Genomic DNA, 21,799 nt, shown 5'->3' with positions numbered 1-21,799 from the left:
GGGCTGAACCAACACCCGGGCTGCAACGAGCCCCAGTGCGGATCGGGCCAGGCAGCGCTGAAGGGAGGGCAGCGAGCAGGCAGGTGGCTGGGCTGGGGGTAAGGTGTCTAATGGACGTGCTGCCTGCAATTTCCCTGCAGTCAAGGGCCCTGCTTCCTGGAGAGACCATAGTGCTTGCCTGTCCTTTGGGGATGGCCCTGAGCTCGCAGATGAGTGATTCTGGGGAAATCCCGCAGTAGGATGGGCTTAGGGACCGGGTGCTGTAACCTAGCAACGGTCTCAATCATGGCATAATATAATTAATCCAGTGCTGGCTCAGTCCGCTGCTTAAAGATACCAGGGCAAGTGGTTGAGCCTTTTTAATTTGTGGGTTTGCCTCCAAAACAAGCCTTTAGCATCTCAGGCATGTCACACACGTTCCTGGCCCTAGCATGGCTCATGGTGAGTATCCAGTCTTCATCCTTCAACCATTTCACAGGGAAGTCGCTGAGCAAAGGGAAATAATCCCCTGGCAACTCAGAGAGCTGTCGTGGCTGCACCCAGTGGGTCCTGTAGGCTGACGTTGGTCAGGTGAGATGTGCAGTGGGCTGAAGCAGTGGGTTCAGGCACAGAGGACCTGTGGGAAACTAGAGCCCCATTACAGGTTAAAGCAGGAGGTGTTCCCAGGACACGCAGGACACTGCCGTGGGGCAGCAAGCCAGCCTGTGAACCCATAAAACTCTCTAGTTCTCTCCAAATTGTTGGCAGGCTCTGCCTTACAGTGGGAGCGAGGAAGGGAAGCAGCGGTGTGGCTTTCTGTCACTGCAGAAGGGAGGGGAGGAGGAGTAGGGGGTGCTGAGACTCCCAGTGGCAGGGGACACCCGAGAGGTGCCAGTCTCCCCTCTTCCACATGCCTCTGCCTGCTCCAGGATAGCGCGTGTTGGCGCAGGGGAGCTCTGCCTGCGCCTGGGGTTTGGTCTGGGTGGCAGCTGCAGACGGAGACCGTGCTGGCGTCTGCAGCCTGGCTGCGGGAAGAAGCCAGCAGGCTGGGAAGAGAGCAGGCTTTTCCCTGGAGCTGGTAGGAGAAACACCCCTTCTTGTGCCATTGGCGGGAAATGGCTTCATGGCAGGGGGCAAGGTGTGGGCTCCCACCCTGGCCTCGCTGCCTTGAGCACTGCCCGGTGTTGGAGTCATCAGCCCAGCACCGAGGAGGTCAGTTCGTGCGTCACTGGGGGGGCTGACGGCTTCGGGGGATCATGAGCGACTGATGCTGGCAGGTGGCATTACTGGGGCAGGCTGGAGCGGTGCCTGGCGCGGGTGCTGCCGGCTCTGCCCAGGCTGCTGCGACACAGCTCCCTCCGCACACTGGTGCTGCGTCCTGCTGGCAGGGCAGCCCTGAGACCCCTCCTCACAGTCACTGGGGAGGGGGAGGGTGCCCTAAACGGGGCATCTTCTTGCTGCTGGTCCTGCTGGGCTCAGCAGATGGATGCCCTGACGGCCTTTGGGGACTGACCTGTCGTTCCCAAGGAGGCAGACAGGAATGTGGGGTTTTCAACCCTCTTTACAGGCAGGGACCCTAAAGCCAGCAGCTGCCTTACAGACTTTACGCTCGGCCTCTTCTGCCACCAAAGCTGCTGGGAGCTGCAGAGCAGGCTCCGGCCTCCTCCCAAGCCCTGAAGCGGGCAGCAGGGCCTGGCATCTCCCTTGTTTCAGAGCTGGGGGAAGGGAGGTGATGGGAAGGAAAGAGGAGGAGAGAAGCTGGAAGGAGGGGAGATTCCCCCTTCACCCAGCCCAGGCCTCACGCTGTCACCAGCCAGCCCGGCTGCTCCTCGCTCAGGGAAAATAGGAGCATCACCCCCAGACAGGAGCTTTGGGGTGTCCAGCGGGCAGTGGCAAGGGGCAAGCGAGTGGGCAGGCAGGCAGGGCAGCCGCGAGCACCCCACCCCATCCCATCCCACCCCATCCCATCCCGTCCCGTTCCATCCCATCCCGTCCCATCCCATCGCATTCCACCCCACCCCACCCCATCCCAGTTCTGCCTCACTCCCAGCTGTGGGATCCCTGTGTTGCCTTGGAAATGGGGGATTTCCTAGCAGCCTGCCGTGGTGCTGCCTGCAGTGGGGTGGGGGTGAGGGGGCGAGGTCTTCCCCATGCCCATGCTACTCTGTCCCCCCAGGCCTGCCTGTGACGCTCCCCACCTCATCCCTTCCCCATGGGCAGGGGAGGGCGCGTGACGGCTGCCAGCCCCCGGCTCTGGCCACCCCAAAGCCGCTGCACTGGCCCTGCAGTGGGTGTGCTGTTCCCCAAGGGGCTGCAGCGCGCCGCCCGCCTCAGCTGCCCACGCGCTGAGGACGGCAGCCGGGGAATGATGAGCCCCGGGCGAAGGGGGGGTATCAAATATTAATCCCCGCTGTAAATTCAGCAGCGTGGGAGGGAGCAGGGCATTGCGCAGCATCCCCAACACCTTCCTGGTGGCATCCATGTTGCATGTAGGTCCCCAGATGGGCTCTCCCTGGGGGCATGGTGAGGCACTGGGTGCCCATTTCCTGTAGGGTGGCCATAGGTGGGTGCCACAGCCCCCCCCATCCTGTTTTGGGGTGCCCCACACAATTCCCCCAGTGCTGGAGCCCTCACCCTCGTAAACTGCTTTGGTGGCTGCAGCACCCACGGGGAGTGACCCAGCCACACGCCGAGCCCGGGGGCTGGCAGCCACCCCCTGCCCGCCCAGCCCTGCTGCCTCCCCACGGCACCGCGTGCTGCGGTGGCACAACACATCCCACATCCCCTCTCAGTGCTCGGCGTGGAAACCCGACAAGCTCCTGTAGCTGCACACTGAGGTCGTGCGGGTGTTTCTGCTGCGTTTGGGAAGCCGAGTGAGACCCAGAAGCCATCTCCTCACCTGCCTCACCAGAGCTGCTCATGCTCGACTCAAGTTGCACCCTGGTCCCATTTCTTGCCGAGCCGTCACCCCGCGGGTGCAATCGCCCTGACGCTGGCCTCCATCTCGCGGGTGGCCCTGAGGACAGGCTGGCGGCTGCCTGCGCCGCGCTGTCACTTCCCATCGCCGTCCGTGTGCTGGGCTGCCCAGCCCGCGCCGGGGCTGCTCGCCTCCCTCTCGACTTGCTGCCGTGCCATCAGGGCCGCCCGGCCCTTCGCCAACAAAACTGAAGTGGGAACCTCCATGCTGGGCGGCAGCAGGTCCTGAGCTGCCGTCAGGGATCTGCCACATCACACAGCCCCCGCCCCAGACAGCCCTGAGCGCCCATGGTGCAGGATGAGCCTGCTCTGTCCCCTGGGCTTGCCAGGGCATCCCCTGGGAGGGCGGCTTGGCCCCTGTCCCCCCAGGCTGGGCATTTTCGGGACCCGCTGGCTCCTTGGCACCTGCCAGCCTGTCACGTCCCGCAGAGCAGGTGCCAGAGCGTGACCGGCACCGGCCTGACTGCCCAGTCTGCCAAGGCGAGCACACGGGCTCACAGCTTCAGCACAAGGGGCGTCCGTCTGGGTGAGGATGCGCCCTCTTGCCATCTCTCGATGACCAGCCCAGCACACGTGGCAGAGGTGGACGTTGTTTGTGTTTAACGTCCAAATTATTTTTCCCTGGTTGCTGTCTGAGCTGCTCTGAGGAATCACCTCCTTTTGCTCTCTCGTAGGCGGCCCTGCTGGGTTCCCCTGACACCACCACACCAGTGCCCCAGTCCCGCTGCCAGACTGGGGCTGGGAGAGTCCTGGGAAAACCCCTTTCTTGGAGGCCTTTTGCTGCCCCCCTTCTCCTGCCTCTACCCGCTTCCCCAGTGAGGTGCTGGCCCTCCTGGCGGATTGATACAGCATTTTGCAAACGCCCAGAAAGGTCTTTCTAGCTTCAGAACTGCCCTGTACTGGCGGTGTCAGAGCTGTCCTCCTCCACCCATATCCGCGTGGTCCCCACCAGCCTCCCCTGTCCCTTGCCACGTCGCTCTGGCTCAGCGAGTCCCCACACCCAGCGTGACGCAAGAGCTGGGGCCGGGAGAGGCAGGTTTGGGAACTGGCACACCGGGTGGCCCCTTCCTGCTCTGAGCTGCACCAGGGGGCTGGCGCTCAGGAGATGCAGGTATCCTGAGCCAGGTGGGTATTGAATCTCACGAGCGAGCAGGGCTTTGGGCCGGGCAGGTGGCTGGTGAAACCAGCCAGCCCCAAAACCTTCGGGGTTTTTTTCCATCTTGCAGAGCTGGGGCTGGGCTCTGCCGGTTCACCCCACAGCTGCTCCCCACCGCCCGTGGGGATGTGCTGGTCAGAGGGAGGCACCGGTGACAATGTGTGGGAGAGCTGGGGATGGAGCGGGGCTCTTGGTGACCCTGGCACTAGGACCAGCAGCATGGCAGTGAGGAGGCACCCAGCTCCCCTGCGGCCACAGCGGGACAGGCGGCCTCCAAGGACAGGGGTGGTGGGTGGCCCCCAGGCGCTGCCTGTCTGCATCATCCTCCAGCCCTGCGTTCCCAGCTCTGCACGTCCCCAGTGGTCCTTGGGGAGGACTGACGAGCTGCCCCCAGCCTCACAGGCTGTGTAGGACAGACGTGAGCCCCCACGCCCCCCCCAAGCCACGGTCTGTCCTGCTTTGGGGCTGGCCAAGTGCCCAGCATCACCACGGACCCCCAGTGTGACCTGTGGGCACATTGTTCTTCTTGCCTCAGGCAGAACTGAGCCTGTCACACGCAGACATGGTGACCAGGGCCACTCTGCGTACGGTGACAGGGGGATGCACAAACCAAGCCCTCAGCCCCAGCCGTGCTGCCCGCCCCGTGCTCCCCAGCACAGCCAGGGTGTTGCTGGCGGTTGGCGAACGATTAGTGTGAACACCTACAGCTGCCATCACCTGCGCAGGGGGGGCCTCTCCCCAGCCGCTATCAGCAGAGACCGGGGCAGGAGCTGGTGGGGAAACTGAGTCACGGGGATGCTGCCCATCTCGGCTTTGCTCCCCGTTGGGCCTGGGGGAGGACCCAGCATCGAGCGGGCAGAAACCCTGGCAGAGGCGGGGGGTTGCCCCCACACCGGCCCAGCCTGGCTGCTCCTGGCCCCGATGGCGAGCCACAGCAGGACAGCCAGCACACACACCCCAGACGCAGGGGCAGAAGCTGCTCCTGCCTGGGGACAGGCGCCGGGCTGCCCTTTCTCCTGCAGGATCGTGGAAACAAGCCCTGGCTCGTGTTGTCCCTCTGGCCACTCACATGTCCCCCACCGGCAGGACAGGGGCCCCCGGCAGCTCGGCTGGGGACAAGCCCAGACCTGCACAGTCATGGCGGGGGCCCAACACCACTGTCCTTTGCACAGGGGTAGGGGACAGCCCTGTCCCTCCCCACAGAGCCCTGCTGCCCGTCTGAGGTTGCTACTGGGGGTCCCCCTCTGTCCGAGGGGCTGCCACCCCTGCAGGCAGCAGGCATGAGGCCGGGGGGCCACCGCCCCACTCCTGCCCAAGACTCCCTCCTCCTCCTCCTGTGGGATCTTCCCCTTCCTCTCTCCCCCAGGCTGCCCCTGGCCTGACGAGGAGGTGTCCACAGCCCCAGTGACCTCAGCACAGGCCCTGGCGCTGCCATCTCCGTTGGCATGGAGACGTGCCCATGGGCCCGTTGGATCCCTCAGCACTTTCCAGCCTAAAATAGCAGCCACCCGTGGGGAGCAGATGGTCCCACCGCCCCTTGCCATGGGGCTTGGGGGACGTGGTCCAGCCTGCTCGTCCCCTGCCCTTGGGCAGCCGGGGCCCTGTAGCTGCCCCGGAGCACAGAGCTCTGGACGGGTGATCTTGATCTGTGCAGGTGTCACCCAGGGCCACAGCTGCAGGGACAGAGGGTGGCACCACAGGGATGCCCTCAGGGCAGGAACCTTGTGCCCACCTGGCAGCAGCATCCTCCGTGCCCGGGCCTCTGTGCATTCCCATAGGATTTGGGCTCCTGCATCATTTGGGTGACTGTACCCATGGGGGATGCTGAGCCCTGGCACCCCCCTGGGCGGCGAGCTGGCCTGGCCCGCGCTCCTGCGGGCATCACGAGCCTCGCCTGTGCTCGGCTCCGGCGTGGGGCTGGTTGGCGCAGGGCCGGCAGCAGGCGGGGAGCAGATGGAGCAGCACGGTGGGGGCTGTGGGGTCCGCAGGGGCAGGAAGCCGGGGGCAGCGGGAGCGGCTGAACCGGCAGCCCGAGCACTGTATCCTGCAGTGAGGAAAATGGAAGTGCTGGGGGGGGCCAGCGGGGCCCGGCTGAGCCCAGCCCAAGGGCCCCAGGGGGTCGCTCAGCCACGTCTGTGCAGCAGGGACGAGCTGACCCTGTGCCCCAGCTCCCCCCGTCCAGCTGTTGCACCCTGTTCATCTGTGCAATGAGTTCCTGGGGCTCAGCCCAGTCCCAGGGAGGGCACGTGCTGCTGGCCCCGATGGGCTCGGCTGTGCCCACGGCATCCCTGGGAGCACAGGGGGCATTTTGGGGCAAAGGGCATCAGCCTGGGCTGCGTTCCTGCAACACCATGTGCTGCGGCCCCTGTGCTCACCGCGGCACTCCTCTGCCCGGTGCACACACAGGGACCTTGGAAGGACGCTCCCGGCGCCGCGGCGGAGGGAAGGAAGGGTTTTGGCTATGGAGGGTTCTGAAATCAAGCAAAGTGTGGTACGCACCTGCTGTGCAGAGACGTGCGGAGGACGGCAGACCTTAGCTCTGGGCTCGGAGCCACGTGAGCTTCTGGCAGGTCCCCAGTGCCAAAGCCCCTTGCTGGGGCATCCACAGGTGCAGGGACCCTCCGCCGCCCCCGGGGTGCCTCTCCGGGGCTGTGGGCAGTGGCTGCTGGCTCAAGGAGGTGGGAGATGGGGAAACTGAGGCAGAGCTCTGGACCATTGGGGCCGCTGTGTGACAAGAGCCATCAGATGCTGCCTTTGCCGGTCTCGGCACGTTGCCCGTTGCATCGCTGTGCAGCCCCCCACGGGGCAGCCCCGGCACCTCTGGGAAAACGAGGCCACTCCACGGAGGAGCTTATCGGGGGATTTCACTGCCCAGTTGGCCACGCGTGGGCAGGGCCGCAGCGATGTGCCAAGGTCAGGCGGGACGTGGTGCCGGGGGGGGACGGTCCCGGGGGGTGCTGGCACTGGGGGGCTGCTGGCTCCAGGGCAGGCGCCGGCGAGGGGGTGGGGGGGTCATGATACACGGCGTGGGGCTGAGCCCCCCGGCACCTCGCCGGGAGACACCGGTGCCTCGTCTGGGGGCACCGGGGGTCCCGCGGGTGACCACACCCGGGGTGCGGGGGGACCCCCTCGAGGGCTGGCACCGGGAGAGGGGCACGGGGCGCCGGGGGTCCCCCAGACCCTGCCCGGAGGGTCCCGCAGTGGGCGGGGGATGCTGCGAGGGGCGGGGATGGGGGCCGGGGCCGCGCGGAGCAGGACCGGGAACCGGGTACCGGTGATGGGGACCGGGGCCGGGGGCGGCGCTGGTGGGTGGCTCCCGGTCCCGGCCCCGGCCGGTAACTCCGCCTGCCGTATTTATGGGAAAACAAGCGGCGGCGGAGCCGGGCGGCCGCGGCGAGCGTCGGGCCGTGCCGTGCCGTGCCGTGCCGTGCCGTGCCGTGCCGTGCCGTGCCGTGCCGTGCCGGATCGGGCGGAGCCGGGCCTGGCCGGGCCATGGCCACCGGGGCGGCGGCAGCCCGAGCCTAGCGCGGCGGCGGGGATGCGGCGGGGGGGCCGCCGGGGCGGCGGGCGCGGAGCAGGTAAGGGGGGCCCGGGCAGGGGGCTGGGCCCTGTCGTACTCTCGGGAGACCCCGACCGGGCCACCCCCCCACGACCTCCCCGGACTATCTCATCACATCCGATCCCCCCGTGCCCCCCCCCCCGAGCCCCCATTTCATCCCCCCGTGTTCCACATCCCCATCCCAGCTCATACCACCCCATCATCCCCCCATGCTCCCCCCACTGCCCCACATCCCCGTCCCCATCGCATCCCCCTGTGCCCTCCCCATCCCATCCCTTCAGGCCCCCCGGGCCATCCTCATCCCGCGCCCCCGGGCCGAGTCACCCCAACCCATCGCATCCCCCCCGCCGTGTCCCCCATCCCCATCCCGTCCCGCCGCAGTGCCCGGGCCGGGCCATCTCGCCCCGGTTCCCGGCGATGCCGGCCCCGGGGCGGGCTCAGCGCCCTGCGCGGCCCAGCGGGCCCGGTGCCGCCCGGTGCCGGTGCGTAGCGCGGGGGGGGCCCGGGGCCACCGCCCTGGGGTCTGCGGGGCACGGCGGCGGCAGCGCCCGGGACAGCCCCGCTCCCCCCGGTTGCGTCCCCGGGGGTCGCCCCACGCACCCCCCGCCCGGCCCGGGCACTGTAAACCCACCCGGGGTCCCCCGGCACCGAGGTGCCCCCATCCCTCCTTCCCCCTGGCCTTGCCCGTTTGTGGGTGCCCCTCCAGGGTGGGGTGCTGGGGCCTGGGTGACAGGGGGGAGGCTGAGGGCTGGATGGGGTGGGGGCATCCCTTGCTGCCCCTAGGGTGCTGCTCACCCCTCACCTGGATGCCAGCACTGGGGGTACCCTCCTGGGCTGGGGCTGAGAGTGCTTCTCCCCCTGGCAGGATGAGCCCCTCCAGGGGTGCAGGCAGGACAGGGGGTGCTGGGGCACCCAGGGGGGCTGGGGGGGGGTCAGTGCAGGGGCTGGGGTGGGATGTGGTGGGTGCCAGGGGCACAGGGCTGTGTTGGTCAGAGCCAAGGGGGCGCAGAGGATGTGTGGAGGGGCAGCGCAGTGTGTGTGTGTGTGGGGACAATGCCATAGGGGCACAGGGCACTGTGTGTCTTGGGGGGTGCCCTGGGGGTGGCACAGAACTGTCTATTTGCCACGTACACAGGGCAGGGGCTGGGGGGGCAGTGGGTTCCCTGGCCGCGGGCAGCGCGTGTGCCAGCTCCCTGTGCGGGCAGTGCCCGGGCAGCGTGTGCACAGGCAGCATCGGCCGTCAGCGCCCTCCCGGCGCGCAGGCCTGTGCGCAGCGTGGCCGTGGGCTGGCAGTGCCCACGGCGCAGCCACTGCACTCCTGCCTGCACAGGCAGCAGCATGCCGGCGGTGCCTCCGGCGTCAGCTGCACCAGCACAGGGGTCGCAGTACACGCCAGGTGCTGCACTGGCTTTTTCCAGATGTGGGCACCGATGATGTGCTTGGGGCACTGCCCGCGCTGCCGGCGTGTCAGCGGTGCCAGTGGGGCCGCACGCAGGCAGGGAGCTCGGTGCAGCGCGGCGGGCACTGGCAGCGTGCTGGGGCTGCCTGCGGGCTGTTGCAGTGGCAGCAGTGCAGTGCATGTGTAGGCAGCGTGCTGGCAGCGCACCCGGTGCAGCGCGGCCTGGCAGCGTGCAGGCAGGCAGCACGCTGCCCGTCTGCTCAGTGGGACGCGTGCAGGCAGCGTGCATGGGGCACCGCACTGGCAGGGTGCTCAGTGCAGTGTGTGCAGGCAGCAGCCTCGCCGTGTGCATGGGGCAGGCAGCGAGCTGGCAGTGCCCTGGCAGTGCTCAGCGCAGCATGGGCAGGCTGGGGGGCAGCGCACAGGCAGGGCGGTGTGTGCAGGCAGCTTGGGGCACTGCACGGGCAGCGTGGGGACAGCAGGCTGCCAGTGAGCGGGACAGTGCCCTGGCAGCGTGCTCTGTGCAGTGTGCAGGCAGTGTGAGGGCAGCTGGGGGGCAGTGCCCCGGCAGTGCTCAGTGCAGTGGGGGCAGGCAGCGTGGGGACAGGCTGCAGGCAGTGCCCGGGCAGAGCACTCGGTGCAGAGCACGCAGGCAGCACCCTGGCCGTGGGCACGGGGCAGGCAGCGGGGGGGGGGCAGCGCACAGGCAGGGCGCTGCAGTGCCGTGGCAGCGCAGTGTGCACTGGCAGGGCACTGCACAGCCCCGCTGTACAGCCCACACGTGCTGCATGCAGGCAGTGACCCAGTTCCTGGCAGCCTCCCGCGGGCCCCCCCCCCGGCAGCCCGGGGTTGCTCCTGGCCCCCAGCATCCTCATGCCGCTGCCGCGGGCCGGAGGGGCCGGGGGCCGGGTGCTCACGTGTGGCTCGGCGGGAGCAGCGTGCGGGGCAGCGCGGGGTGCCGGGCTGGGAGCGAGGGCAGCCGCCAGCTGCAGGCAGGGCCCCACGGGCAGGGCTGGGTGCTGAGTGGGGTGGAAGCGTGTGGGTGGCACCGGGCCCCGCAGCGGTGGGTGGTCCTGTGGGCTGCATGGGGTGGGTCCTGCTGGGTGCCCCTTGGCAACCCTGCGGGCCAGCCGGGGGGGAGCTGCTGTGCCAGGGACAGGCTGGGTAGAGGTGTCCGTGTGTCCTGCCCAGCAGGGGGGGCAGAGCGGGGCTTTACGACAAACTGCCTGGGCCCTCCGTGGGGCGGGGATGTGGGCACGGGGCTGGCAGTGTCCCCAGGGGCCGTGTGCCCCCGGAGGGTGGCTCCTGCGCAGGGAGCTCGGCGGACATCGGCAGCTCTGAGAGCGCGGCCAGCGGCATCAGCACCCCCAGGGTGACACGGCCCGGAGACCCTGGGCCCCTGCCGAGAGCGGGCAGGGCTGGGGGCGCCCAGTCCCCGCCAGCCAGAGGGTTGGAGACCAGAGGGGACGCAAAATCCTCTCCCTGCGGAGGGGACTCAGCGTCGGGGACGGGGGGTGTGGGAGCGCGGCGGCACTGGGCAGCAGCGGGCTCTGCTCCCGCAATGGGCAGAGGATGCCCACGGCTTTGTGGGTGCTCTGCTCTCCCCGCGGCGCTGCAGAACCCCGGCTTCCCCCAGCCCCCCCGCAGTGCTGCCACCCCAGCAGCCTCCCCACGCACCCACGCTGTCCTCGCAGAGGAGGAATAATTTGGAGAAACCATGGCAACCCTGGGCAGCGCTGAGGATGCCAGCACCGCCCTGTCCCTGGGTCCCCCCACTGCCGCGGCCTCGTGCGGGTCTGCGGGCAGCGGGGAACTGCTGGGGTGGGGGGGGACGTGCCAGTGCCCGTGGGATGCAGTGCCCACGTCCCCAGGGCACAGGGATGCGCACAGGGGCCTCGCCGGGCGACAGCTCAGTTTGGCTCAGCAGGGTCTTGCGGCTGCAAGGGTCCCTGGGGGTGCTCAGTGTCCTCCCAGGGTACCCCATGGCTCCGGCTGCTGCCCCTCTGCCATGGCCAGGGGCTTCCTGGGACCCTCACCTGCCTCTTTTATTTTGCAGTGCTGGGATGGAGCTGCCGCAGGGCCCTTGGCCAGCTCAGCCCACCCACCTCCTCCCTGCTGCTGCCGGACCAGGTAGGACCCTGGGCTGTCGTTCCCTACCCACCAGCTGCCCCAACACCACGGGGATGGGCTTCCCAACGCCACTGCTGGCATCACTGCGGTGTGGGGTGCTGCCTTCCCAGACCCGCCCCAGCTCCCAAGCGTTGTAATGCAGCGGGGCCGATGCTGAGCCACTTCTCCAGGGGCAAACCTGCTCCCCCAGCCCTGGAGGCACCGGGATCCCCATCTCCTCCTGGCATCAAGCTCTCCTCAGTGCACCCCAGGGACAGACACCCCAACCCCACTGGCTGTGGCATCTGTCCACCCCCCAGCTTTGGGGTGAGACAGGGCTTTATCTGGGTAATGAGGGGGGAGCCAAGCCCCCCTCCCCATCTCTGCATAGTCAATACTGCTTCTTGCCAAATAAAGTCTGTTCCTTTCCTCCCAGAAATACCTTCCCTGTGGTCCTCTGCTGCTGTATAAAGCCAAAGGCCTTTTGCTGGCCTTTGCTGTGCACCTTTAGTATATTGTGGAGCAGCTGGCACCCACCTGCACTCCCGGGCCCCTCGGCTATGTGGCTAAAAAAACAAACCTTCCTAGGATGTGGTGAGCATTACAGCCGGCCGGGTGTCCCTGCCGTGGGCAAGGCCGGCTGTACGTCCACCTGGTGCCGATGGCCGCCTGCAGCTGGCTCTCAGTGGGCTTTTGGTGAGGATCAGTGCCACAACCCACCGGGCCTTGCGGGCAAACCACCTTGTCTGCTCCCCGGGTTGCTCTGGGGGGCTTGTGCTTATGTCCCCCCCTTGTCACACAGCTGTGTCACACATGCAGCTGGGGACTCTGCCCACCCCGGCCACCCATGCAGCATTGTCCCAGAGCAGGTAGGGTGCGTGGTGCTGGTGCACGGTGGGTGCCAGACCCCCTGTCCCACGGGAGCTGCAGCCGCCGTCCCGCTCGCTCTCCAGCCCAGGAGACGTGTCCTGGCTGCAGGATGCAGGAGAGGACAAAGGTGGTGGTGCTGAGCCAGCACAGCCCCTCCGGTGCAGGGCTGTTGTGGAAGAACCCCGGGTCTGTCCTGCTCAGAGCCACGGGAAGCGGCAGAGGAGTCGCTGCTGGCATGTGGGGTTGAGGCACCGGCCCCGGCACCCGCCCGCCAGCCCCCAGCGCTGCCCGTGCCGGTCCGGAGCTGACCCAGGGGCCGATGCGGCTGCAAGCAGCCAGGACTGTTGGCACCCCGCAGGGGTGTTCATGAGCCACAGTGGGTGCAGCTGCCCCAGGGAAGGGGTATGGCTCCTGCCCCCACCCCGGAACCCCAGAGCTACGTGGGCTTCGAGACCACCACAGTGGGTGCTCGTGGTCCCCACCCCTGGGTGATGCTCCTTCCTGCGCTGCCTACAACGTTGGTGCTGGGCACAGCGTGTGCTGGGACGTGGGTGCGCGTGGTCCCAGGAGACCCCGCAGCCACTCGGACGCTCACAGCGGGGGCTGGGCACATGTTCCCCATCTGCTATGGAAAACCCTGGTGTCCCCAGCCCCGTTCAGACCTGCCATTCCCTGTGATGCTGCAAGAGGGTCCCCGTGTCTTGCACCCCAGGAACAGGAGCATGGCAGTCGGTGGCCTCCTCTCCCTGCAGTGAGTGGGCACCCCTCCCTGCTTGCCCTGCGGTGCCCGCTGCACCCGCAGGTGCCCTGCCATCTGCTCCGTTATTTGCACCCCGGATTTGGAGCCTTTTTCCAGCTTCTTCCCCCAGTTGGGATCTGACTATTAACAGCAGCAGCAGAGGCTGGGACTCCCCCGACCCCTCATTTCTGAAGAAGTGGCCAAACCCTCCCTGCCCCAAGCCAGGAGCTGTGGGGATTTATCCAGTTGCCATCGTGGCTCCCCGAGGTCCCCGCCAGGATTTAGGCGCCTTCATCTGTTCTCTTGTAGGGCTGGCTGCCTTCTGAGGCCGTCTGAAGGGGAGCTGGCAGGAGAAGAGTCGCTTTTAAGATGACACGAACAGACCCACCTGACATCCTGGTGTCTACAGTGTACCAAGACATAAAGGTGGCCACCACAGCCCCCAGGGATTCGATCGTCTGCCAGCCCCTGGCACAATGTGACGCCTCCATGTCCTCATCCCTGCCCCGCGAGCCGCAGCCCTTCAACAAGCGCCACTGCAGGAGCTTTGACTTCCTTGAGTCATTGGACGAGCAGCTGGGCACCCCCCCAGCCATGGAGCGCTCCTGCCCGCGCCCCGGCACCCCCGAACCTGCGCCAGGGCCGCCAGGCAGGCGGGCGCCGCCCAAGACGGACCCTTACGCCGGCAGAGCCCCCCCGCCGAGGAGTGAGCCGAAGCGACGCGCCCGCTCCAAGAGCGCGCCGCGGGTGAAGTCCACCTTCACCCCAGTGCCCATCACGGTCTCGGCGTCGCCGCCGCCGGCCCGGCGCGGGCGGGAGGCACTGCGGGTGGCACGGGAGCCCTCCCGCCCCGAGCCCTCGCCGCGCCGCGAGACCCAGGTTCCCCTGCGGGCGCTGGCTAACGAGGTGCACCCCATCAAGCTGCAGCCGCAGCGCAGCAGCGTCAGCCGCATCTCCCCGCTTTGCCTGGGCAACAACTGCTTCGAGGAGGGGCCGGGCGCCAAGGTGGGCGCCAGCCCCCACGTCAAGTGCCGGGTGGACATCAAGCCGGACGAGGCGGTGCTGGTGCACGCGGCGCGCAGCCTGCGGGCAGCCCAGAACAGGCAGGAACCGCAGCGCTGGCCCCGTGCGCCCGGGGCTGCCCGCAGCCTGGCGGTGCCGGGGAGCAGGCAGGCATCCGCCTCCCGCACGCCCACCCCCAGCGATTCCTACAGTGGGGACCCCCCGCTCCTGCCCTACCCCGGCGAGTACTATGAGGCAGACCCCCGGGCGCTGGCATACCAGACGGTGCCTGTGCCGGCCTCGCGGGACTTCAGGGAGTACCCGGAGAGGGGCTGCATGACCTTCTCGGCCGCCGGCGTCCCCGCCAAGTTCTTCTACGCAGAGGAGCCGGCGCGGTGCCCCAGCCCCGCTGTGCCCCTCCGCAGCTCCGGCTATGCCAGCTACCCCTACCCCGGCCGCCACGCCGTCCCCCAGCACTTTTACACCGAGGACCCGGCCAAAGCCGCCATCCACACGGTACCACCCCGGACGTTGTACGTGGAGGAGGCGCGGGGCTACCCGGTGCAGGAGGCGCCTGCCCGTGCCTTCTACGGGGACGAGCCCCGCTTTTATCCCCCCCGCGGCACCCCTGTCAAAACCCTCTACACCGAGGACGCCCGGACGTACCCGGCCCTCGGCTCCTCTGCCCGGGTCTTCTATGCCGAGGACTATGGGAAGTACCGGGAGCGGGAGGTGCTGTCGCGGACATGCCCCCCACCCCGCAGCACCCAACCCTTGCACTTCGGTGACTGGTACTGCCCTGAACGGGGCACGCTGCCCTACCAGACCTTGCAAGTGTCACGCTTTACCCCGCAGCCAGCCGGGCGCGAGGCCATGGTCTCCTCCTGGCATGCCAGCTACGGCGTAACCCCTCCGCGACTGGGCCGGGAGAGCCAGCACTACTCCAAATCCTGGGATAACATCCTGGCGCCAGCGGCGCGCAGGGAGGAGGTCCTGCAGCGCGGGCGCAGCTACGAGAACCTGCTCGCCCAGGAGCAGCACCGTGCCTTATCCCCCGAGGAGCGCCGGCAGCCGGTGGTGATCAACCTGTCGAGCTCGCCCAAGCGCTACGCCGCCCTGTCCCTCTCAGAGAGCTCCATCCTCGAGAGGGTGCACGCCGACGGTGGCCGTGGCCCCCCGGGCCGCTCCTGGTACGTCACACCGGAGATCACCATCACCGACAATGACATCCGCGCCGACGGGCTGGGCCGGAGCGAGAGGCGCTCAGCCAGCTGGGATGTGCTGGACGCGGGGCGGGAGCGCGGCCCCTACACCGTGCCCTGTGCCCCACAGCCCGTCCCCAGGGAGAGCGGCTCGGGGCGCCAGCGCAGCCTGGAGCAGCTGGACGAGCTCATCACAGACCTCGTCATCGACTACAAGCCGGCACCAGGCCACCGCGCCGGGGACAGGGACAGTCTCGCTGAGCAGCTCAAGCAGCTTCTGAGCAGCAGCGCACCAGGGCCCCCCCGGCGGGGCGAGGGCAGGAGGGTCCCTCCCAGTGTGCCTGAGGGACCCCGACCCACGAAGGAGCAGCCGGGTCCCAGCTCCCGTGCCAGTGCCCCGCGCCCCCCGCCCGCCTCGCTGTCCGTCGGCCCCTTCGAGAAGTCACCGGAGAACTGCTCGCCTGACCTGAGCGCGGAGGAGGACGACATGATGATGTGCTCCAACGCCAAGTGCCGGCGCACAGAGACCATGTTCAACGCCTGCCTCTACTTCAAGTCGTGCCACAGCTGCTACACCTACTACTGCTCCCGGCACTGCCGCCGCGAGGACTGGGACACGCACAAGGAGAGCTGCGTCTACGGGCGTGTGGGCAGCGTCTGCCGCCACGTCCTGCAGTTCTGCCGGGAGAACACCGAGGTGCACAAGGCCTTCTCACGCATCGCCAAGGTGGGCTACCTCTCCCGTGGCCGTGGCGTCCTCTTCCTGGGCTTCCCCAATGCCGGCTCGGCTGAGAACTTCCTCCAGTTCGGGCTGGAGAGCCTGCTGATGTCCCCCACCTACCTGTCCCTGCGGGAGCTGGAGAGCTACTCGGACAACCTGGGGGAGTATGCCCGAGAGCTGCGGGAGACGGGCAACCAGTACGACCCCGATGAATGTTTCCTCCTGAATGTAACCGTGGCCGTCACTCAGAAAGTGCCGGAGAGGCCGTCGCCGAAGATGCAGGTGCCGACGGTCAGGAAATACGCCAAGGTGGCCTTAGCCTCCTCCAGCCCCGAGAAGAAGATCCTGAAGAAGGAGCGGGACATGGAGACATTGATCCTGACGCCCCCGCCCGGCACAGCGGACATCGACAAGGAGGGGGAGGAAGGCCGCAAGGCGCGGGAGGTCTGCTTCATCAACATCCAGCGGGAGCTGCGCATCCGCGGTGTCTTCCTGCGGCACGAGTTCCCTGCCGTCTATGAGCAGCTCTGCGACTTCGTGGAGAGCAACAAGCGCTTCACCCCCACCACCATCTACCCCATCGACAAGAGGACAGGCAAACAGTTCATGTGCATGATCATGGCAGCCTCTGAGCCCCGCACCCTCGACTGGGTGGCCAGCCCCAACCTCCTGGATGACATCATGTGAACGCGGGGTGTGGACCCCCCCAGCACCCCCCGGGTCACCCCCCTTTGTAGATAGGTGTTGCCCTGTCAGCACGGTGGGACGGGGACCCCCTCTCGGATGCAGCACCAGGGGAGGCGGCTGCGGTGGGCTGCCGGTGGTCAGCCTTGGCTGGGGGAGCTGCAGCCAGAGCAGCAGGGGGGCTGGGCTGGGGGAGGCCATGGGACAACGGGAACACGGGCCGAGGTTTGCTGTGGGGTGCAGGTCCCAGCCAACGTCCTGGCGAGGCCCCACAGAGCCCTCTTGGGGTGAGCCAAGGCCTGAGCGGGGGCACCCCAGGCACCCTCTCCAACCTCTGCCCACCGGGCAGCTCGGCTGCCTGCACACCCAGACCCCCCCTGTGCCTGCCCACACACCCTGCCTGCGCCCAGGGCCCTGCCCGGCCCTCCCCAGTGCCCCCAGTGCCCCCAGCACCCGGGGTCCCGCGGAGCACCGCGGCGCTGCGGGGGCTGTGCCCAGGCTGTGGGTGCTGCGCCCAGGCTGTGGGTGCTGCTGGCAGCCCGGCGGGGTCTGCGGCGCTGCGCGGTTTGCACTGGGCTGCACAAGGTCTCTGCTCCTGTAGCGTCTGTGTCCTGAGCGTGTTACTGTGTGAGCTTTAGGTGCGGCGGGGACACCGTAAGGGTGGCTGCGAGGCACCCTTGGGTGTCCCCCGCGACCCCATGAGGCCTCTGGGTGCAGGGTCCCTGCATGCGGGGTGGGGTTGGGGGGTCGCTGGATGCTGACACGGGTGCAGGGCCGTGCCCAGTGCTGGGGGCCGAGCCAGGCGTGGCCCAAGGGCGGGTGGTGGGCAGCCCCGGTGCCCCCGGGGAGCACGGCCGCCTCCCTTCCAGGGGCTCGAGGTGAGGGGCCTGCACGGGGACTGGCACGGCGCGGCGGGGGTGGCCGTGCAGTGGGGGGCGGGCGCGGGGGCTCTCACCGGGGCAGCGCGGGGAGCCGCGGGCCGGCGGCCGGGGTGCTGTGGGCCGGGGAGCGCCCGCGGGGGGGTGAGGGCAGGTGGGGCAGAGCCGGGGCTGGCACCACGCCGGCTCCCGCCACCCCCCTGCTCATCCGGGGCCGCCTCCCGTGGCTGCCCGGTCCCGGGCTGACGCAGCACTGCCCGCCCCGTCTGCGCCCTGCGCGCTGCCCGCGTCCCGCCCGCTGCCTGCCCGCTGCCTGCAGGCAGGGTGCCCGCGGCCCAGCTCCCCAGCCAGGCCCCTCTCCCCGCCGCGGCTTCCACCATCGGCAGCCGCGGGAGAAGCTCCCGGTGCCCTGCGCCCGTCCGCCCGCCCGGGCCCCCCGCACCCCCCGAGGGCGCCCCCGGGCACCCCCGGCTCCGCGCAGGGCTCCGCCCGCTTCCCGGCTGGGGGCGGGCCCTGGGGCGGGCCCGGGCGCTGATTGGCCGTTGAGGCGGAAGGGGCGGGGCTTGGCGGCGGGGCGGGCGCGATGGCGGCGGCGGCGGCGGAGGCGCTGTCGCGGGTGGCGGACGTGGAGATCGACGGCGGCGGCGTCTTCAAGTACGTGCTGGTGCGCGTGCGCGCGGCCGGCGGGCCCGGGAAGGACGTCGTGCGCGGCCACGGCTGGGCCGAGTACCACGGTGAGGGGCGCGGGGAGCGGGGCGGGGCTCCCCGGGGGGGCTCCGGGATCCCCGGGGGTGGGCTCCGCGGGGGGCCCGGGGGTACCGAGGGGAGCGGCTGAGGCTGCCCCACACCGCGGCCCCCTCCGCGGGGCCGGGGAGCCGGCGAGGGGCTGCCCCGGGGGGTGGCTCAGGCCGTGGGTCCCCGGTGGCCGCCCGCCCCCTCTCCGCTCGCCCTGACCCCCCGCGGGCCCCCCCCCGCTCCCTCCCCGCAGCCGACCTCTACGAGCGGATGGCGCAGGAGCTGGAGCGGCAGGGCCTGGGCTGCGAGTGCCTGGGGGGCGGCCGCCTCTCCCACCGCCCCCAGGAGAGGAAGATCCACGTCTACGGGTACTCGGTGGTAAGCGAGGCGCCGCGGGGGGGCGGGGGATGCACCCACCCGCGGACGCGCCTTCCCCCGCCCCCCCCGACGGCAGCACCAGTGCCCGTGCCGGTGCCGGGTCCCTCGGGAGCAGAAGGGCCGAGCCGGAGGGCAGCGGGTGCTGCCGGGGCAGAGCTGGGGGTGCCCGCGTCCCGTCGGGAGTGCCCCCAGGAGGGGATCGGGGATGCCGGGTGCCGGTTTTCCCAGCCCCGGGGTGGCCCCGTCCCTCGGCCCGGTGCCGTGCTGTCCGGCGGCGGGGCCCAGGCTGAGCTGCCCGCGGTCTGAGCCGCTGCCCCCGAGGGGTCGGAGCTGGCCCGGGCCCAGCAGCACCTTCTGCTGCCAGGGTGTGCTGCTGGGGCACCCGCTTGCGGTCAGCTGCCCCAGGGCTTCCCCCAGCTCTCCCGGGGGTCGTAACTGCACTGGCTCCACTTCGGACCCTCTCTCCTCTGCCAGGGCTTTGGGCGAGCGGACCACTCCGTGACTACGGAGAAGCTGAAAGCCAAGTACCCGGACTATGAGATCACCTGGGCGGACGAAGGCTACTGACTTGCTCTGGCCGGGCAGCGGCACCAGCCTGGAGCTGGCGCAGCCGGATCCAGCGTCGGAGCGGTGGCAGCAGGCTCCCCGTGCTCTGGGCTCTCCTGGTTTTCCTTTGTGTTGAACTCGCCTTTCGCCGCTGTCACCCGGCTTCCCACGCGCCGTGGGTGCTGCCCACCTCCCCGCCACGGCGCGGTAAAGCCTCGGTGCAGCCGGTGGGTGCTCTGTCCTGGTCTCCCTGGTGGCGAGGGGGTTTGTCCCACGTGTGTATGTGAGAATTAAACACGTTGGGAGCACAGTTGCTTGCGTGGTCACACGTTCACGGCTCAGCCTGCGCCTTCCCCTGGGTCTGGGTTGTACCCCCTTACAGTGGGAGTGACCCCCCCTGCGTTTCCAGCCCCTTGTGGGGGGCCTGACCCCAGACCTGGCAGGGTCTGGGGTGGGGACAGCAGAAGGTGTGTCAGAATTAGCCTTGAGAAGGGCTGAGGCAGGGGAGGAGAAAGCAGTGGGTGCCCACGCCGGGTGGAGGGAAGGGCAGGGTGGTCCCAGGGGAAGGATCACCCTCATCTCCCGCTGGGAGGGAGCCGAGCTGCCTGGGAGTGTGGTTTGGAAGAACATACCCATTCCTACCGCGGCAGGTGGTCACACCTTGAGGTAGAGCATCCTCCTGGACAGCCAGGACTGGCTCCTGTCCCTCGGTATTTCCCAGGGAGGCTCTCCGCTTGCACTTCCAGTGAGGAGCAGGGTGGTGAGACTGGGGAAAGCTGCTGGAGCCTTTGGTGGCAGGAGAGCTCGAGGGGGACGTGCAGGTCAGGTTGGGCAGGTGGATTGCTCAGTCGCCATCCCATACAAGGTTGGGGCTGGAGGAACCTCACCACCCCATGTTCCCAGCCCCGTTTCACTTGGGCTGTGATCCTGTTTGCTCCCAGCTCCTGTCTGCCTGCTTTGCCTGCTGCTGCCACCCTGCCTTCCCCTCTTGCCATCGGGGATGTGGGCATCTAGGCAGGAGATGGATCCTCTACCTGGAGCTGTGCAGGGTCAGCACAACCTGCTGAAGCTCAGCCCCTGTGCCCGGTGTCCTGCCCCAAACTCAAAAGGTAGATCATGATGGATGGGGATGAGCTTCATGGGCCAGGCTGGGGCTGCAGGGCCCGCTGCCCGGCTGGTGGCTCAAGGCCGGAGCTGTGTCTCCTGCAGAGGATCATGCCCATCAGCCTTGCAAGCTGGTGGAGGGGGAAGAAAACTGGGGGCTAAGCCCAGGTGCCCAGGACATGCGCTAGGTTGCACTGGCTCACTCTAGAAAAATAGCTCTGCTGTGCCCAGCAAGGTGTTGACCACCTCCCCCATGCTGGGGTGAATGTCACCCAAAAATCAGGGTGCACTGAACACTGGTGGGGTGGCTGTTAGGTGGGGGTGGAGCGCCTCGTGTTGGTCGTGTTGGTCGCAGGGAGGAGCAGAGCTTCCCCTCCAGTCACTGGATCGCAGAGCTTGGAGGCACCTCGGGAGGTGTCATCCCTCCCCCTGCCCCGCAGGGCCAGCAGCAGCAGGTTGCTCGGGGCTGTGGCCAGGTGGGCTTTGGGCATCTCCACGGATGCAGACCCCACAGCAGCCTGGGCAACCTGCTCTGGTTTTGATGACCCTCACAGGGGAAAAGGTTTTTCTTAAGATTAAGTGACATTTCATGTTCTCGCTTTGTTGTTGTCGTCCCTTGTCCCTTCATGGGGCACTTGCTCCTCAGAAGAGGCTGGCTCTTCTCTGCTCCCTCCTGCCAGATCTTTAAACACGTGGGTGACATCCCCCTGCGCCTTCTCTTCTGGGACTGAGCAGCTCCAGCTCTCTCAGCCTCTCCTCGAGGGAAGTCCAGTCCCTCTGTCATCGTCACAGCCCCTTAGCTAGATCTGCTCCAGTATGCCCACCTCTCTCTCATACCAGGGCCCAGCATCCCTGTGTCCCCCCAGTGCAGAGGAGAGGGGTCAGGCCTGCTGGAGATGCTCTGCCTCAGCACCCAGGAGGCTGGTGGCTGCTTCGCTGGAGGCCGTGACACTGGCTCGTGGTCAGTTTGGTGCCTGCCAGTTTTCCAGGCAGCAGGGGAAGAGCAGGGGTGCCTGCAGGCGCTGCCAGCCCAGGGGTGCCCAGGCTGGGAGGGTGCAGGGTTGCTGGCCTCTGCCTGTTGTGGCTCATGCTGGGGGAAGGAGCTGAACCCTGCATTTTACTGCACGTGATGCAATTGTGCTGTCCAAGGCTAGGAGGGCAGAAACCTCCACGCTCAGCCTTCAGCAGTGGGGACCCATATCCTGGCACAGGGGCTGTGGCAGCAGAAGCAGGAGGGCTACCCTGGGGCAGCGCAGCCCCCGTGAGCCCTGGCAGCAGCTTCCCCAAGTGGGGAAACCGAGGCAGGGGCAGTGCTTGCCATGACCAGGCAGCTCCAGCAGTGCCATATGGGGCTCTGGCTGCTGAGCCACGCTCCTTCCAGGCTGAACAGCCCTTCCTGGGGCTCCGCCAGGGTTGTTCTGCCCCAGGAGTGACCTGGTTGTGGCCCTAGAGCTGTGCTCCTGCCCCCTGTGGCAGTCGTGAGCTGGGTGCTGAGATGCTCCTGCCAGAGTGGTGCTGGCAGGGGTGAGGGGTGGCTCCTGCTGATGGCACCTCTGGGCCCCCAGGGCCAGGGGCTGGGGAAGAGAGCAAGGGCTTGAGAGAGGCTGCCAGGAGCCTGGGGAAGGAGCACTGCAGGCAGCCTGCCAGGCTCTGCGCTGGCCTGGGCATCCTCCCAAAGCGGCTGCTGCACAGACCACACGTGGCAGCGGGAGCACAGGGCTTCTAGGCTGCTCTGACCGTACCCGGCAGACTGAGACCCCCC

General features: G+C 68.3%; 2 protein-coding genes across 4 annotated transcripts; both read left to right on the top strand.

Moving 5' to 3' along the window:
• Window positions 1-6,541: 6,541 nt before the first annotated feature.
• Window positions 6,542-16,992, top strand: AJM1 (apical junction component 1 homolog). 2 transcript variants are annotated; one of them, XM_074891196.1, is made up of 3 exons: window positions 6,542-7,024; window positions 11,126-11,199; window positions 13,097-16,992. In XM_074891196.1, the coding sequence occupies exon 3, from the start codon at window positions 13,157-13,159 to the stop codon at window positions 16,397-16,399; it is 3,243 nt and encodes a 1,080-aa protein (XP_074747297.1). In that variant the 5' UTR covers window positions 6,542-7,024; window positions 11,126-11,199; window positions 13,097-13,156; the 3' UTR covers window positions 16,400-16,992. The 2 variants fall into 2 exon arrangements, with proteins under 2 accessions (XP_074747297.1, XP_074747296.1); XM_074891195.1 differs by lacking the exon at window positions 6,542-7,024 and adding an exon at window positions 7,411-7,689.
• A 256-nt stretch (window positions 16,993-17,248) lies between these two features.
• PHPT1 (phosphohistidine phosphatase 1) lies at window positions 17,249-19,243 on the top strand. Of its 2 annotated transcripts, none has more exons than XM_074891198.1 (3): window positions 17,249-17,928; window positions 18,263-18,387; window positions 18,862-19,243. In XM_074891198.1, the coding sequence occupies exons 1-3, from the start codon at window positions 17,858-17,860 to the stop codon at window positions 18,924-18,926; spliced, it is 261 nt and encodes an 86-aa protein (XP_074747299.1). In that variant the 5' UTR covers window positions 17,249-17,857; the 3' UTR covers window positions 18,927-19,243. The 2 variants fall into 2 exon arrangements, with proteins under 2 accessions (XP_074747299.1, XP_074747298.1); XM_074891197.1 differs by having other exon boundaries at window positions 17,363-18,008.
• The last annotated feature ends 2,556 nt before the right edge of the window (window positions 19,244-21,799 follow it).

This window comes from Strix uralensis, chromosome 21 (assembly GCF_047716275.1).
Source record: "Strix uralensis isolate ZFMK-TIS-50842 chromosome 21, bStrUra1, whole genome shotgun sequence".
Lineage (NCBI taxonomy): Eukaryota > Metazoa > Chordata > Aves > Strigiformes > Strigidae > Strix > Strix uralensis.
The sequence above is the reverse complement of the archived record's forward strand: the minus strand, read 5'-3'. Positions and strand labels throughout refer to the sequence as shown.

Excerpts from the sequence above, each read along its gene's own strand:
- AJM1 (XM_074891196.1), top strand. The coding sequence starts at position 13,157 with ATGACACGAACAGACCCACCTGACATCCTGGTGTCTACAGTGTACCAA.
- PHPT1 (XM_074891197.1), top strand. The coding sequence starts at position 17,858 with ATGGCGGCGGCGGCGGCGGAGGCGCTGTCGCGGGTGGCGGACGTGGAG. Across the intron at positions 18,009-18,262 it reads CGGCTGGGCCGAGTACCACG|CCGACCTCTACGAGCGGATG; the intron begins GTGAGGGGCGCG and ends CCCTCCCCGCAG. Across the intron at positions 18,388-18,861 it reads ACGTCTACGGGTACTCGGTG|GGCTTTGGGCGAGCGGACCA; the intron begins GTAAGCGAGGCG and ends CTCCTCTGCCAG.